Source organism: Heteronotia binoei, chromosome 15, assembly GCF_032191835.1.
Source record: "Heteronotia binoei isolate CCM8104 ecotype False Entrance Well chromosome 15, APGP_CSIRO_Hbin_v1, whole genome shotgun sequence".
NCBI classification, from domain to species: domain Eukaryota; kingdom Metazoa; phylum Chordata; class Lepidosauria; order Squamata; family Gekkonidae; genus Heteronotia; species Heteronotia binoei.
Window position 1 is genome coordinate 12,822,145 of NC_083237.1, and position 17,033 is coordinate 12,839,177.

The following is a 17,033-nucleotide window of genomic DNA, read 5'->3' on the forward strand; positions in this document are numbered from 1 at the left end:
TTTTTTTAAAATGTCTCCTAAACCAGTTCATCATCATAGCTGCATTTCATATCAGGAAGTTAACGTTTACTTTTAAGAAGATATAAGTAAACGATTCCACACAGATCGATCGCCATTTCTGAAATGCTGGCATACTTCAGTTCCTTCGGCCATTTTCAATTGCTTCCTAAAAAAAAAAAAAAAATAGTTACTCTTTGAAAAAAAGTGGGCTCGTCCGGGATTTGAACCCGGGACCTCTCGCACCCGAAGCGAGAATCATACCCCTAGACCAACGAGCCGCCTTCGACTACAGTCTCCAGTAATTGACTTTTTACAATTGCGACAGATACAGAGACGACAGGATGTGCCTTTGCTCGGCGAGCAAGATTTTACTTCGCTTCCGTCGTTTTGCAATCCTCTCACGTCGCTCCACCCATCCGGATGGCTATCAGGGCAGATCTTTTTTTTTTCTTGGCAATGCATTCTTCCACAACCCATCGCCATACTGCATAGAAGCGGGAGCGTGGAGAGAAATTAAAAACAGATGGAAGAACCTTCCGGAAATAGAAGCCTGAGCGGATCACCAGGGGTCCATGCAAAGGCCTATAATCACCAGACAGCCTTGGGAGCCTGTTCTTGTGCCTGAGCTGAGACGGAGCGATGAGAGAGGTCTCTGAGCATAGGCGAATTCATCCTTTTTCTCCAATAAAGGAATCACATTTGTAACCCTGCGGCGGGGGTTATAAGAAGGTCGTGCACGAAGTTAAACGGCGGCGTTGAGGACCCCAGAAATATGCCACTATCGTAAAAAAGATAGAGGGAAGAAAGAAAAGAGATCGTGCTAAAAGCAGAACAGAAATGAAAATGCAGGGTTCTGATTTAGAACGGTGATAAGAAGGTATTTTCTCAGCGTTCTCCTCGTTAGTATAGTGGTAAGTATCCCCGCCTGTCACGCGGGAGACCGGGGTTCGATTCCCCGACGGGGAGGCTGTATGATTTTTTTTTTCTCCTCTCCAATGAGCATCCTCTTCTATTTATTTCAATTCTTTCTTCATTCCCTAAGTGTTTTCTCTTCAGCCGTTTATACAAAAGCTCGTTCGCTTTCAGAAGAAAAGTGCAAGTCTGCGAGGGGGTTACAGTCTCAGGGGGAGGGGGAAGGAATGGAACCGTATTCTTTTTTTTTTAAAGACCAGAACCATTAATAACCCACTGTGCACACCAGCGAGTAACTCCTCGCTGATTGCTGAAGGTATGAACCCTTTCAAATATATATATTTTAATTGTGGTTTGATCATCTGATGGTACATTCAGACGCGTAGGTGCAAAGGTGGAGTGAATCAGGCCTTTCTAAATCTGTGGCCTGGCTCTTAGGGATAGAACTCTTCCTTGGATCAATGAGAATAATTGTGACAAATGCGTTCATCAGAATGGCCCTTAGGATAGCCTCTCCACCACCAAAGACAAAGGAGTTTTTATTGCATCTTGAGGGCGATATGCAGGGTGGGGAAAAAGCAGGAACGAATTGTTGCGGTTGTCAGTACGAGGGAACACTTTGTAGGAAACAAAAGTGCAGGACAAATTATAATATTTGTTTACAGAGAAGGGAAAAAAACCCCTTAAAACTTAGGTCCCACCGAGATTTGAACTCGGATCGCTGGATTCAGAGTCCAGAGTGCTAACCATTACACCATGGAACCCCGTTAGAACAACCTTTGCCCACATTGACTTTGGGAAAGGCCTCCTGATATTTAAAGACGTGTCTTTTCCGGTGGAGGGTGGAATCTGATGCTGTATCACTATGTAGTGTAAGAAGACATTTCTTACAATTCTTTTTTAAAACTCTAAATCACATTACAGCAGCAGTTGTTAAACAGCTTCATTCTAGCTATCCTTCCAAAGCGTTATGTATTTCAAGGACTTCCTTTAACCTTTATGGCAGTTTATGTTCTCCCCCCCACACACACACACACATATTTTTCTGTGTTAATTCCTATTGTTTTTACAATTATACTATTTTAAATATTTTAAAAGTTTGGTTCCTTTTAGTAAATGACTTTCTTCTCTAGCGGAATTTGATGACCTCAAAAGAAAGGCACCACTGGGATTCGAACCCAGGATCTCCTGTTTACTAGACAGGCGCTTTCACCAACTAAGCCATGGCGCCTCCTGTAGCAACAGATTTGAAATAATCTTTGAAAATAAGGTAGTCTAAATTGCAAGGTAGTCAAGGAATCAGATTCAGAAAAAAATGGACACCATAATGACGTCCCAGGCCTGATCCACAGTGATTCTTCAGAGAGCAGGTATGAAAGTATGGAACAATGAACCTGTAGTCCTTCCTTCCTTCCTTCCTTCCTTCCTTCCTTCCTTCCTTCCTTCCTTCCTTCCTTCCTTCCTTCCTTCCTTCCTTCCTTCCTTCCTTCCTTCCTTCCTTCCTTCCTTCCTTCTTCAATGGTGGCTACCATTCTCTGGAATCAGCTTCCAGAGAACGTATGGAATGCCACCCTAAAATTCTACAGCCCATAAAAACCTTTTTAAAAAACCCAAACTATTCCAAATGGCATTTGGTAGAGGGAAATCTGATTTAACTGAGGACATTTCTGTTTGCATCCCTGGGCACTGTTCTAAACACCGTTCCTAGTGTTGGATTGTAATTGAATGTTTGTGTGTTTAAAATACGAGTTTGTGAATTCTTTAACTTCATGTTGCTAAATTACCTTGAACATGGGAAAGGTGGTGTATACTATTATATCCCCTGCTGCCACCAATGCAATAAACCAGTTCTCAGCTCCTAGGGTTGCCAGTTCTCAACTGGGAAATTCCTGGAGATTTGGGAATAGAACACAGAGAAGGCCAAACTTGGGAAGGAGCGGGACCCCAGAGTATAATGCCATGGAACAGGGGTGTCGAACTCATTTGTTATAAGGGCCGGATCTGACATAAATGAGACCTTGTCGAGCCAGGCTATGTCAGGCTGGGCCATGTGTGTTCCTATTTTAGATTAGGTAGCAGAGATATAAACTTTATAAAGGACACAAATGCAACTAAAGATTTTTTTAAAAAAAACCTTAAAACATTACCAAGTTGGTCTTAAAGGTGCTTTTTAAATTTCTCCCATGGGATCCAGGGAATTGGGCAAAGGAAGCTCTGGCTCTTTCCCTACCAGGGGACTAGGAGGGGGGAAGAGTCTCAACCAATGGAGAAAACTGAGGTTTTGCTCTGTAGTTCTTGTGCGATTGAGCAAGCCTTGCAAAGCAAGTTGAGATGCAGAAGGAAGCAAGAGAGAGGGAGAAGGAAGCAGACAAGAGCCAGTTGCTCAGGGGCCTGATAGGAGCCCTCCGGGGGCATGATTTGGCCCTGGGGCCTCACATTTAACACCCCTGCCATAGAACCTACCCTCCAAAAGCAGAGCTTGGTTGGCTGGAGATCAGTAGTTACTGGAGTTTCCCCCAGTCATTTCTTTTTAAGGATCACAATTCAAAAAAGGGAAACCAAGGCAGAAAACTTATTTGTGTATGCATGAATTGTTCAGTGATTTCCGACCTGGAGGTAACTGTAGGCCTGTTCCCATGTTACATTGAACACACATAGAATTCATGTACCATGTATACTTGATTCCCCCCCCCCCCTTTATATATTCACAGAATAATTAACGTGTTACATTCACTGCCAGTACTGCTGAATGTGACTGAAAAAAACCTGAACATTTTTCCAGATATGGATCTTCTGTTTCATTTGTAAAGTCAATGCATATTAGTTCTTTCTAACATGCCAGTTTGGTGTAGTGGTTAAGTGTGCGGACTCTTATCTGGGAGAACCGGGTTTGATTCCCCACTCCTCCACTTGCACCTGCTAGCATGGCCTTGGGTCAGCCATAGCTCTGGCAGAGGTTGTCCTTGAAAGGGCAGCTGCTGTGAGAGCCCTCTCCAGCCCCACCCACCTCACAGGGTGTCTGTTGTGGGGGAGGTAAAGGTAAAGGAGATTGTGAGCCACTCTGAGACTCTTCAGAGTGGAGGGCGGGATATAAATCCAATATCTTCATCTACCTCACAGGGTGTCTGTTGTGGGGGAGGAAGGTAAAGGAGATTGTGAGCAGCTCTGAGACTCTTCGGAGTGGAGGGCGGGATATAAATGCAATATCTTCTTCTTCTTTCTTACAAACTGATAGCTGAGATACTAGTTTAAAATACAGAGGTGATGTCCAGATACATAGAGTCAAGACATGCTTATAAAATAAATAAAGTTTACTGGGGGTGGATTAGAGAAAGGCACTTGGGATGAAAGAAAATAAACAATGTATTATACCTTGCTATGTACATCCTAATAGCTACGTGGCTATTTTTTAAGATGGTGATTTTTGTTCCTTTCTTCTTCCCAGCAAGCACAGATACAGGAGAGGCAGGTGCTAACCTTGCATGGAAGACCAAAGCATTCTTACAAACAAGGTGATATTTGGCCAATAGTAAGGTTACAGGTCAAACCATTTCTTTGGATAAACATATGGAGCAGAGCAGAGGTACATCAGTGGCTATTAGCCACAGTTTATTGATGGAACTCTCTGTATGGGGCAGTAATGATCTGTATTCTTGGTGCTTGTGAGGGGGGACAGTGGGAGGGCTTCTAGTGTCCTGGCCTCACTGATGGACCTCCTGATGCCACCTGGTTTTTTGGCCAGTGTGCAACACAGAGTGTTAGACTGAATCAGCCATTGGCCTGATCCAACATGGTTTCTCTTTTGTTCTTTCTTGGTTTTCCTGGTTTCTAATTGGATGCAAACTACAAAACATCATATCCTGTTTACTAACTACTAATAACAATAGTTAATCCCATAATGACTGAAATGTAAATAATCTGCATTCCAACACAGATGACTGCATGTGTGTTCATTCATTTGTAACATATGAATACCGATTGAGAAGGAAAGATCTTGGTGTTATAGTGGACACCTGAATGAAAACATCAGTTTGGTGTGGAAAAGACTGAAAGAAAATTGCCAGTATTGTCAGAATCTAGATCAATGGTGCAGCTTAATTTGGAATACTGTGTATACTTCTCCTTGCTGTACCTCAAGAAAGGTGTAGGTGCTGGGAACACATAAACCTGTGTTATGCTGAATAAGAGCCTTGGTCCATCAAAGTCAAAAGAATACAAGAGAAGCCATGTTGGGTCAGGCCAATGGCCCATCTAGTCCAACATTCTGTCAAACAGTGGCCAATCCCCCCACACACAGGTGCCACCAGGAGGTCCACTATTGGGGCCAGGACACTAGATGCCCTCCCATGGTCCCCCCCCCAAAGCACTAAGAATACAGAGCATCTAGACCTTGTGGCGAATAGCCACTGATGGACCTCTGCTTCGTATGTTTATCCAATCTCCTCTTGAAGCTGTCTATGCTTGATGTTACCACCACCTCCCGTGGCAGTGAATTCCATATTTGGATAAAGAAATGCTTCCTTTTATCCATTCTAATGCAACTGTTCAGCAATTTGATTGAATGCCCACGAGTTCTTGTACTGTGAGAAAGGGAGAAAAGTTCTTCTTTCTCTACCTTCTCTATCCCATGCATAATCTTAACTAAAGTCCTTTTGATCCAGCAGTTATGTATAACAAAGCATGAGTCAAGTTGTACCTTTAAGACCAACCGATTTTTATTTAGAACGTAAGCTTTTGTGTGTTCTCTTAAGCACACTTCACCAAACGAGGGGATCAGGTATTGTGAGCTGAAATACAAGCAGTTTGTTGATAGAGAGGGCAAACTAACTGATCACACGGTCGCATTAAACAGTGTGGCTTGGCTATTTGGTCTGGATAGCCATAAAAGGTAATAAAACGTCCTGCCAAATGGTGTTTCTGCAAATCTAGATGAATCACAAAAGGACATACTGGTTAAAGCTTAGGTTCTGAATAAAAAATGGTTGTTCTTAAAGGTGGCACTTGACTCCGGCTTTGTTCTACTGCTTCAGACCAACACGGCTGCCCACTTGGATCTATCTACAAGGACTTATGTATGTAAAGGGCCTCCCACTCCTGCTATGCTCCGTTGTCACAGCTTCTCAAAGTGCCATCTGAATGGCTAAGATTGACAGTTGTCCATCCCAGTGCCTTCTTGGTCATGGCTCCCCCAGTGGAATAGCCTGCCTGATGCAGTCAGGAGAGCTCTGTTTGGGGGTGTCCTTTTCATTAAAAGAATATGATAATAATTACCTGAAATTTTAGTTAGGTTTCAGTGCTTGGTTTGTTGGATACACTACTTCTGTTACACTGTTTCTCTAATTTGTAATCCAGTTTTGTTGCAGTTTTGAGCCCCGTGGCGCAGTGTTAAAGCTGCAGAACTGCAGTCCTAAACTCTGCTCACGACCTGAGTTCGATCCCTGGCAGAAGCTGGGTTTTCAGGTAGCTGGCTAGAGGTTGACTCAGCCTTCCATCCTTCTGAGTCCCCAGCTTGCTGGGGGGAAAAGTGTAGATGACTGGGGGAGGCAATGGCAAACCACCCAGTAAAAAAGTCTGCCGTGAAAACATTGTGAAAGCCACATCGCCCCACAGTCGGAAACGACTGGTGTTTGCACAGGGGATCTTTCCTTTTCCTTTCCTTTTGTTGCATTACTTGTGGTATGCATTATGATACATGAGTACATGAAATTGCCTTATTCAGCTTAGTGGGGAATAAAAACATGAATAATGAGAGATTGAGGTGGCTCCAAGGATGATATAGTGGGCCTAGTTGCATGGTGTGAAGGGGGGAAGCATTAAGATGGAATGGGGGGGGGGAACCTGTGCACAGAGGCAAAAGAACAACTTTACCCTAGGACAGAGATGGCCCAACTTGCTTAGTTTAAGAGCCACATATCAAATATGAGATGTTTGAGAGCCACGAGGGAGGGAGGAAGGAAAATAATTGGGGAGAGGTGAAAAGAAAGCAATTTTAACTTAAAATGTATTCTCCGAGCCTCTGGCTGGCTTGACTTAGAGAAGTGATTAAAAGAAACAAATGCCTGAGCCAGCTAATGGGTTTGTGGGGGCCACACAACATCTGTGAAACATCCTGGGCCACAGTTTGGCCATTCCTGCCCTAGGAGGAAGCGAGATGAGGAAACCACCCCCAAACGGGCTACGGAAACAACCAATGTTCCCTCTAAGCTGTGGAGTCTTGTGAGCAAAAATTCTACTTTGTGAGCTACTGGCATTAAAATTGTGAGCTACTGGCATTAAAGTTGTGAGCTAGTGCATAAATTAATTTGCTGTAGGGCCATTCTTCCTGAGCTGAGACAAAACTGCGTGTGCTGGAGGCTAAAAAATTGTGAGCTCGCTCATGCTCACTCAGCTTAGAGGGAAGACTGGAAACAACTGACAGAGGGGTATCCATGTTACTTTATTGCAAAAAACCCAAAAAATGTATGAATAAAATGTCTCCTCCATCAGCGTGCTAACTAGTGTGGCAAAGTGATGTGTTGGTGTGGCCTTCCTGCATTGGTAGAGATATCAAAGTGGCCCTTGGAACAATTTGAACTGTACCTTGCACAGCCCAGATTCCTCCACGGTGCCTCCACATGTAAGTCAGATGTAAGCTTCCATACATAAGAAAGACGGGGATATGCAGCTAAATACTTACAAACAATAGCAGAGCCACCCCACTGGGAAGTCCCTATATAGGCTTCCTAATGCAAAAAAGAGCTGCCTTTAACAATGGAAACACGACACCTCTCCCAAGTCATCCATTTCCCTTTCCCTCCTAGAGTTACCTCAATTTTACCATGTTTGGGTGCATGGAACCACTATAATATGCTTGGACCCACACGTAAACCCAGCCCCCATAGGATCCCCCCTTTGCAAAACTGCTGGATTTTCCCCGCAGCCCTTAATGTAAGGTTATATCAATGTAGACAGTAACACGTTTTTAAAGCACACGGCTGGGACATTCTTCTTCAGTACCAACACAAAATTTCAAAATGCTTCTAGCTTGCCTGCATTAGAAAATACAATAAGTCTTTTTCTACTGTTGACGAGGTGGCCGAGTGGTTAAGGCGATGGACTGCTAATCCATTGTGCTCTGCACGCGTGGGTTCGAATCCCACCTTCGTCGGTGCATTTTTTTTTAACCCCACGTAGTAGCTTTTCTTTTACAACCTCTCCAAAAACCTAAATAGATTGTTTTACAATTTAACAGTCAACACCCACGTTAAATTAAAGGGACAGCTTCCTCTTTAAACGACCTGCTGATATTGCAACATTCCACCCATAGTTTCCTAGGTAAAAACTATAAGGCCGTTTGCTTTCCCAGGCAAAGGCCGAAATACGTCTAATTGCAAGCCTGGCATTTAAAGAAAAGAAGATGGAGGCGGAGGGAGGGAGACAACGTCGTCCTTTTTCTTGCCCCCCCCCAAAGCAAGATCTGCACAGCAATATACTTATTAAAGATAAGGTGTTTTAAGGAAACTAATTCACAGGGTGCTTGGCGAACTTTGATCATAGGTGTACTAATTTGGGTGTTAGTTAGAAATCCTCTGAAGAAGAAAAACGAGTTAACGCCCGAGCAGGGACTTGAACCCTGGACCCTCAGATTAAAAGTCTGATGCTCTACCGACTGAGCTACCCGGGCTCTTTGTATTGTTTTTCCAGTAAATCATTTGAACCACAGAGGCAGTCCTTTATTTGGTGCATGTATGTGTTTTTTAATGAATCCCTAGAATATAAATACCTGTGGTCTGACAGAGTCGGACTCGACTGTGCGACTGAAGAACAACAAAAAGTCTGACAAATGAAATTTTAAGCCTCCAAAATTTATAACACCGGAAATCTGGACGGTTTTTCATGTATAACCGGAGTCAAAAAGTTCTAATGCTTTTTACTGAAGCAGCCCTGCACGTTTCCCAAAAAGTCTAATTATACCCCTCTAAAGATGCAATCGAAATGTTCACATGTTTTTGTTTTTACTTGTTTTATCCTATCGAACTATGGAAGGGGAGATCCAAGCTGAGGCTAACAAAAGTTCCACAAGGTTCAGAGAGTCGCCATCTCAGCCTGCATCAGAAGCGCTTGATCGGAGTCCAGCAGCGGCACCCACCCAAGGAAGCTTTGGTTTTTGGAAAGCTCCTACTCGAAAATCGTGTTTGCTTTTTTAAGGCGCTATTGGAAGTCGCATCCAACCCTAACAGAAACGGCGAAACTTGCCACTAACTTGCAAATAGAGTAATTAGCAGACTCCATTTATTGCCTTAGGACACTCTCACCATTATTCTCCCATTCTGGCATGTTTTATTGGTTTCCCACGCAAATGCTATCCAGACCAAATGTGCTTTCAGTTTGTTAATTTCACTATTTTACCACTGGATTATAACTTTGTGCCATTTTGCATTAACCACTGCCTACCAGCTACCAGTAGCTCTGCTCACTGACCCCCATTCCATTGTCTGACGAAGTATGCATGTGAAAGCTGACATTCTGAATAAAACTTTGTTGGTCTTAAATGTGCTAATGGACTCCCACCTTGCTCTATTGCTTCTGACCAGGGGTGGCCAAACTGTGGGTGGGGAGCCACATGTGGCTTTCACACACGTCTTGTGACTTTCAAAGCCTCCACAGGCTGGCTTGGAGAAGGCATGTCTCTTTAAAAAGCTTTTCTAAACCAAGCCAATTGGCTTGGAAAATGCATTTAAAGTTAAAGTTACTTTCTTTCCATCTCTCCTTTCTTCCGGCTCTCAAACATGATATTCATGTCTTGTGTCTCTCAAACCTCTGACATTCGTTCTATGTGGCTCTTACATTAAGAATTCACTGCCACAGTAGGTGGTGGCGGCTACAAGCATAGTCAGCTTTAGGAGAGGATTGGATAAAAATATGGAGCAGAGGTCCATCAGTGGCTATTAGCCAGTGTCTTTATATATGTGTGTGTGTGTATATATACACACACACACATTTATTGGCCACTGTGTGTGTGTTTGACTGGATTGGCCATTGGCCTGATCCAACATGGCTTCTCTTATGTTCTTAAACATGTTTGGCCACTGCTTCTGACCAACACGGCTGCCCACCTGGACCTACTAACTTGCGGGATTTAGCGTGCCATCATTCAGACTCTTTCCTTGGAGGAAGTGGGTGGCCCTGAAAAGAGCCTTTGGGGTGTGTCGACGCGGCTTCTTCCTCCCTCCCTCGGTCCGTTCAAGCCCTCTCTCCGCGGATGCGGCGGGCCAGCTGGATGTCCTTGGGCATGATGGTGACGCGCTTGGCGTGGATGGCGCACAGGTTGGTGTCCTCGAAGAGGCCCACCAGGTAGGCCTCGCTGGCCTCCTGCAGGGCCATGACGGCCGAGCTCTGGAAGCGCAGGTCGGTCTTGAAGTCCTGCGCGATCTCGCGCACCAGGCGCTGGAAGGGCAGCTTGCGGATCAGCAGCTCGGTGGACTTCTGGTAGCGGCGGATCTCGCGCAGGGCCACGGTGCCCGGGCGGTAGCGGTGCGGCTTCTTCACGCCCCCCGTGGCCGGCGCGCTCTTGCGGGCAGCCTTGGTGGCCAGCTGCTTGCGCGGCGCCTTCCCGCCCGTCGACTTGCGCGCCGTCTGCTTCGTGCGGGCCATTTCCTTCTATTCAGGCAACACTGCGATTTGCAAAAGAAAGACAACCTGCGGCTCAGGCACTGAGTTTTTATAGCCTATCTCCTCTCCTCTGATTGGCTGGAAGGGCTGGCCTGGAACCTTCGCCTAATTCGAATTTCCCGCGTGGGCGCACGGGATTGGACAGATTTGCAAACACCGTGCCCGGCTTTTCAAATGGCTAGAAGCTCGCTATCTCGGGAGTTCCGTAGGAGGCGGGGAAGGTGTCCAACCATTTCCCCTTCCTGTGGGGTTTTTTCGCGCTACAGAATGAGATGGGAGCGAGCTGGTTCAGTGGATTCCAAGCAACGTTTACTTCTCCTCCTTAAGAGTTTGAAACACTTCCTTAAAACAGAAATCAGCAGACCTGTCCTATATGTAATCTGATCTCCTAATTTTCTACATACAGGGAAATTTTCACGTATAGGAAATTGGAAAAGTGGGGGGGGGGGGGTGAGTGAGATGCCTTCTTTAACTGGCGATGTGATCCTTCCAGATCTTGAACCACTTTCTGAAGTAAATGCCATCTGATAAATGTGTCGTATTGAATGGTTTCAGAGGGGTCCGTAGCACAACAAGATTTTCAAGCAAGGAGCTTTCCAGAGTCAGAGTTCTCTTTAGAACCAAGTGAGCAGCCGTGCTGGTCTGATAGAGATAGAGATGATAGATAGATAACTCATTTTGATGAATGTACGAATCAAGAAAAAAAAAATTTTATTTTAGTTTTAATTTCACTAGCAGATCTCACTCCTATTATGATCCCTTTATCCCTATCTGGAATTCTGTCAACATAATGATTATTATTTGGCTTTGAGAACATTTTTGAAAAATCAAATCCTTGTTTATTTCCCCCTTCAGTCACAATAAGGCAATCCAGTATGCCTTATAAAGCTATTTAGGTACTGGTGCACTTTTTGATAATACAGACAATATTACAGGATAATACAGGTGATATATGAAGGCAACTAAAGAGAACTCTAGAACAAAGCAGGAGACAAAAGCACCGTTAAGACCAACAAAGTTGGTCTGATGAAGTGTGCTTTAGAGCATATAAGCTTACATTCTGAATAAGACTTTGTTGGTCTTAACGATGCTTTTTGTCTCCTACTTTGTTCTATAGTTGCCTTCATATATCACCCACGGGGTACATATTGAGCTACAGAACCCAGTCTAGGATTCTCCCTCAACGAGTTTACATTGTGGGACTAAGAAACACAGCTTGCCCAGAGAAATGAAGGCAATCATCATGTGCCTTTGTCTGTATTATCAAAAAGTGCACCAGTACCTAAATAGCTTTATAAGGCATACTGGATTGCCTTATTGTGACTGAAGGGGGAAATAAACAAGGATTTGATTTTTCAAAAATGTTCTCAAAGCCAAATAATAATCATTATGTTGACAGAATTCCAGATAGGGATAAAAGGATCATAATAGGAGTGAGATCTGCTAGTGAAATTAAAACTAAAATAATTTTTTTTTCTTGATTCGTACATTCATCAAAATGAGTTATCTATCATCTATATCTCTATCTATCATCTATCTCTTTCTATTTATCTATCTATCATCATCTGTCATCTATCTCTCTATCTATAAATCTCTCTCTCTCTTTCTATCTATTTATCTAACTATCATCTATCTCTATCATCTCTCTATCATCTATCTATCATCTCTCTTTCTATTTATCTATCATCTATCTATCTCTCTATCTATCAATCATCTATCTATCAATCATTTTCTCTCTTTCTGTCTATTTATATCAGCTACCATCTATCTCTCTCTCTATCATCTATCTATAAGTCATCTATCTATCTGTCTAATTATCTGTCTATCTATCAATCATCTCTCTCTCTATCTATTTATATCAGCTACCATCTCTCTCTCTCTCTATCATCTATCTATAAGTCATCTATCTATCTGTCTAATTATCTGTCTATCAATCATCTCTCTCTCTATCATCTCTCTCTATCTATTTGTACATTAACATATGGATGTATCCACAAGCAAACAATAGCTCCTCTCTTCCATCTCTTTAATTAGAAGAGATACTGTGGCACGCCACTTCAGGAGTGCTTATAGCCTTATGGTACTGACAAAATTGAAGTGGTTGGATATGTGCTGCTGCATTGTCCCTTCTATAAATTTATTATGCCTTCCCTTCAAAAAAAATCTTGGGAGATCAGAGGACTGGTATATCTCCTTTCTTCGGACAAACCTTGAATCTGAAAACTCAGAGTGGCTAGATTCTGTGTAGCTGCTGGTATCTACCAAGTTACAGCATTGATTCAGCTAGCTTCAAGTCCTTAGAAACCCTCAAGCTTTGGGGTGGGGGATATGAGCTTTAATATTTTTTTTTAAAAAATTATATCCTGCTAACTGGCTCAGGGGGGGTCTCATCAATATGTTAAAAACAAAAACAATTGCAATAAATATCAGATAATACAGCATGTCACAGACATGAGTGCACCCCCTCACATTTTGTAAAAGTATATCTTTTCATGTGACAACACTGAAGAAATGACACTTGGCTACAATGTAAAGTAGTGAGTCTACAGCTTGTAAAACAGTGCAAATGTGCAGTCCCCTCAAAATTACGTAACACACAGCCTAATGCCTAAACTGCTGGGAACAAAAGTGAGTACACCCCTAAGTGATAATGTCCAAATGGGGGCCAAAGTGTCAATATTTTGTGTGGCCACCATTATTTTCCAGCACTGCCTTAACCCTCTTGGGCGTGGAGTTCACCAGAGCTTCACAGGTTGCCACTGGAGTCCTCTTCCACTCCTCCGTGATGACGTACTCACTTCTGCGACATACTGTAAATCAATTTAAACAATTTAACCATACACCCATCATGGGTTGGCATTATTGGCATGGGTTGTAATATTAACATCTGATCTGGGAATGGTTGGACCATAACCGAGCAAAACAGGGAGGCCAACTGGTAGATCCACCACCTCAACTGCAGGTCTGGTTTTTGAGTTTGAGTCTTGAAAGGGTCTCTAAAGTCATGCTGAACTCAAATCCAGCTGTGGAGCAACATGGCTACCTTCTGAATTTATCTTCATGAGAGTATTGATTTAGTGACATATAGGCTGTGATCACACACATTAAATAATGCACTTTTCAACTGGATTTTACTATGTGGACTGGAAAAATCCAGTTGGAAAGTGCATTTAGTGTGTGTGATCACACATAGTTGCTTTTTTATACATAATGGAACATTGTATACATATCCTTCTAAGCACTCTACAATGTTTTATTCCACTGCACCATAATAAATTATTGGTGTGTGTGTATACACTCAAGCACATAAAAGGGGGGGGGGGTGTTTTCTCCTATAGTGGTTTCTCACTTGCAGGGAATTGTTAATATAGGGATCATTCATAAATATACCCTCACAGGTAAATAGGTTCTCTGCCACTTTAGTAACTTAGGCTGTGGATTTCAAAGCCAGAGAATCAGTCTTCAGCTAAAAGTCAAAACCCACTGAAAGATCAAAAGTGAAGACAAATGTAGGCCTTTGATGGAGTAAAGATAAATAGTCTTGAGGTTTTGTTGGGCTTGGAAGAGCTATTTTTGCAGAGTTGAAATAAACTTAAAAGGCTCTATAGTATTGCAGGGAGACATAAACATTAACCATTGGCTTAACATATTTCAGAAGCAATAGAAGAAATCAAGTAATTAGGAGGAAGAATTAATGAACCATGAGAAGCCCACAGTGAAAAATATACCACTGAGTGTTGTTTTTTAAATGAAGGAAACATTGGGGGGGGGGGGGCACAAGAGAACAGATATTGCACCAAGAAAGCAGTACCCAGCACAGTTCATTAAATTTGTTCCCCTATTAAAGAAAATCACTTTAAAAAGTGGTAAGTGAGGGAGTTGGGAGTTTTAAGAACAAGTTTTTACAGAACTGTCATGAGCAGACAACTGACTTCTGAATGCCATTGGGGAAGGAGGAAGAGAATCAAGTACTATCTGTGGATTCTGAAAAGACTTACCGTAAGTTGTTGCCTAGGAAAGTATCCCCCCCCCCCCTTAACTACCAAATAATTTTTAAAAGTCCCTAACATTTGTTTGAATTTAACACCCACATCTCAGGGTGGAATGTCTTTTCAGCTCAATACCCTTAATTCCACCCCTCTCCCCCCACTTCAAGCATATTACAACATTCGAAAACTTAGTTGCAACAAACCCTACACATTGCACAGTTGTGCAGTAAACAGCTCTCTTTCTGAAAGGGTGGGTGGCTCTTAAAAGAGCCGTTGGATTTCTTTTTTGGAGCGCAGAACCAGCTTTATTTCCCCTTGGCCTTGTGGCTCTCGGTCTTCTTGGGCAAGAGGACGGCCTGGATGTTGGGCAGGACGCCGCCCTGGGCGATGGTGACCCGGCCTAGGAGTTTGTTGAGCTCCTCGTCGTTGCGGATGGCCAGCTGCAAGTGGCGGGGGATGATGCGGGTCTTCTTGTTGTCGCGGGCGGCGTTGCCGGCCAGCTCCAGGATCTCGGCCGTCAGGTACTCCAGCACCGCCGCCAAGTAGACGGGCGCCCCGGCTCCCACCCGCTCCGCATAGTTACCTTTGCGCAGCAGACGGTGGACACGACCTACGGGGAACTGCAGCCCCGCCCGGGAAGACCGAGTCTTTGCCTTGGCTCTGGCTTTGCCTCCTTGCTTGCCACGTCCAGACATTTTTCTTTTTTTCTGACTATTTCAGCCTCTGCAACCCTGGATCAGAATAACTTGCAAAAAGCCTCCTAGGCGCTTTTTATTTGTGCCGCGAGCTTGCAGCTGCAAACGCTCACTGGCTGCATGCATGCACGTGACTCGTCCGTCCAATGGGAAAAGGAGTTCTCAGTAGCTCACGGTTCGGTTGGACGGTCTGTCCAATGGGAGCAGAGAAGAAATAGCTCCGGGTGATTTGAGTGGGTGCCCGGCTAGGAGCGGAACATTCGACCAATCCGGTGCAAACAGGCTCGCCACGGTAATTGGCACAAGGGGATATAAATGCAGTGCAGATACGCCACTAACAATTGGTTTGTTCTTTGTTGGGAAGTGAAGTGGCCTCATAATGCCCGAGCCAGCCAAGTCTGCGCCGGCGCCCAAGAAGGGCTCCAAGAAAGCGGTGACCAAGACGCAGAAGAAGGGCGACAAGAAGCGCAAGAAGAGCCGCAAGGAGAGCTACTCCATCTACGTGTACAAGGTGCTGAAGCAGGTGCACCCGGACACGGGCATCTCCTCCAAGGCCATGAGCATCATGAACTCCTTCGTCAACGACATCTTCGAGCGCATCGCCGGCGAAGCCTCCCGCCTGGCCCACTACAACAAGCGCTCCACCATCACCTCCCGCGAGATCCAGACCGCCGTGCGCCTCCTGCTGCCCGGGGAGCTGGCCAAGCACGCCGTCTCCGAAGGCACCAAGGCCGTCACCAAGTACACCAGCTCCAAGTGAAAAGGGGGAAGGGATCCAAAGCCCTCTTCGAAACCCAAAGGCTCTTTTAAGAGCCACCCACTTCCTCTGCAAAAGAGCTGCAATTGCAAAATGTTTGCAAACAAGCCTTCAACTGAAGCTTTGTAACTTTTGAGGTTTTTCTTTTTTAACGAGTTTCAGCTTACAGGAGCCACCCACTCGCTCCCTAAAAGAACCGTCCTTACCAGGACCAATTTTACATGCTGTCTTACGTCGCCTTTTAAAGCACTAGACATGTTGCCTAAATGTAGGTGCATTAACAGATGCGGTGTGTTTTGCGCATTTGCGAGAATCCGCAGGTTTCAATCAGGCAAATTTCCCAATAAAACATTTCCCTTTTGAGTGTTAGATGTGGAAGTTTTTGAAATGAGTTAAGTGTTAGGGGTCTGTAATCTTGGAAACAGTATAAATTCATGTGGAGATGGCACTGGAAAGAAAAACTAAAACGGTGTTAGAAAGGGACAAAGTTACTGGCACTCATGCGGGATTTCACTGGCAAATGCCAATTTCATATTACAGGCGCGGATTCTCTATGAAGGCTTCGCTTTCGTCTCTAAATTGCAGTTTTTAGGATGGAATTCTAAATTTGTTTTGCAGGCATTCATTTGCTTTTAAAGAGAAATCGGAGGGTTTTTTTTACTGTTGTAGTGCTAATTATTAATATGGTGTTAAATTGTCACTCTTTTATTGATCTAATTTCCAGCAGCTTTCAAGTGGCCGGTTAGCTCAGTTGGTTAGAGCGTGGTGCTAATAACGCCAAGGTCGCGGGTTCGATCCCCGTACGGGCCAGAATGTTGTTTTATTAATTTTTTTTTTTTTTTTTTGCAAAGCCATGCTTATTTGAAATATTTTTCAAATGTTATGGTAAATACTGCATATATGCACGAAGACGATGAGTGGCAAAAGAACCTTTCCGAGGAAATCTTGTGCACTGAACCTATTTTCTTGAGAGAATGATTCCGATACAAAAGCTGTTAAATCCATGCACATTTCTGTGTCAGAATAGTC

The 17,033-nt window shown here is 43.9% G+C and overlaps 2 protein-coding genes and 7 non-coding genes across 9 annotated transcripts; 4 read left to right on the forward strand and 5 right to left on the reverse strand.

Moving 5' to 3' along the window:
- Positions 1-206: 206 nt before the first annotated feature.
- On the reverse strand, positions 207-278 carry TRNAP-CGG (transfer RNA proline (anticodon CGG)). Its single transcript has one exon. It is a non-coding gene; the product is annotated as a tRNA-Pro (tRNA).
- A 616-nt stretch (positions 279-894) lies between these two features.
- On the forward strand, positions 895-966 carry TRNAD-GUC (transfer RNA aspartic acid (anticodon GUC)). The gene has a single exon. It is a non-coding gene; the product is annotated as a tRNA-Asp (tRNA).
- A 638-nt stretch (positions 967-1,604) lies between these two features.
- Positions 1,605-1,676, reverse strand: TRNAQ-CUG (transfer RNA glutamine (anticodon CUG)). The gene has a single exon. It is a non-coding gene; the product is annotated as a tRNA-Gln (tRNA).
- Positions 1,677-2,069: 393 nt separating this feature from the next.
- Positions 2,070-2,143, reverse strand: TRNAT-AGU (transfer RNA threonine (anticodon AGU)). The gene has a single exon. It is a non-coding gene; the product is annotated as a tRNA-Thr (tRNA).
- A 5,834-nt stretch (positions 2,144-7,977) lies between these two features.
- On the forward strand, positions 7,978-8,059 carry TRNAS-GCU (transfer RNA serine (anticodon GCU)). The gene has a single exon. It is a non-coding gene; the product is annotated as a tRNA-Ser (tRNA).
- Positions 8,060-8,502: 443 nt separating this feature from the next.
- On the reverse strand, positions 8,503-8,575 carry TRNAK-UUU (transfer RNA lysine (anticodon UUU)). Its single transcript has one exon. It is a non-coding gene; the product is annotated as a tRNA-Lys (tRNA).
- A 6,231-nt stretch (positions 8,576-14,806) lies between these two features.
- On the reverse strand, positions 14,807-15,325 carry LOC132584337 (histone H2A type 1-E). The gene has a single exon (XM_060256201.1). It carries the CDS (start codon positions 15,245-15,247, stop codon positions 14,858-14,860), a length of 390 nt encoding a protein of 129 aa, XP_060112184.1. The 5' UTR covers positions 15,248-15,325; the 3' UTR covers positions 14,807-14,857.
- Positions 15,326-15,509: 184 nt separating this feature from the next.
- LOC132584338 (histone H2B 1/2/3/4/6) lies at positions 15,510-16,064 on the forward strand. The gene has a single exon (XM_060256202.1). It carries the CDS (start codon positions 15,627-15,629, stop codon positions 16,005-16,007), a length of 381 nt encoding a protein of 126 aa, XP_060112185.1. The 5' UTR covers positions 15,510-15,626; the 3' UTR covers positions 16,008-16,064.
- A 676-nt stretch (positions 16,065-16,740) lies between these two features.
- Positions 16,741-16,814, forward strand: TRNAI-AAU (transfer RNA isoleucine (anticodon AAU)). The gene has a single exon. It is a non-coding gene; the product is annotated as a tRNA-Ile (tRNA).
- Positions 16,815-17,033: the final 219 nt, after the last annotated feature.

What these genes read in the sequence shown, in the direction of transcription:
- LOC132584337 (XM_060256201.1), bottom strand. Translation starts at nt 15,247, where the DNA reads ATGTCTGGACGTGGCAAGCAAGGAGGCAAAGCCAGAGCCAAGGCAAAG.
- LOC132584338 (XM_060256202.1), top strand. Translation starts at nt 15,627, where the DNA reads ATGCCCGAGCCAGCCAAGTCTGCGCCGGCGCCCAAGAAGGGCTCCAAG.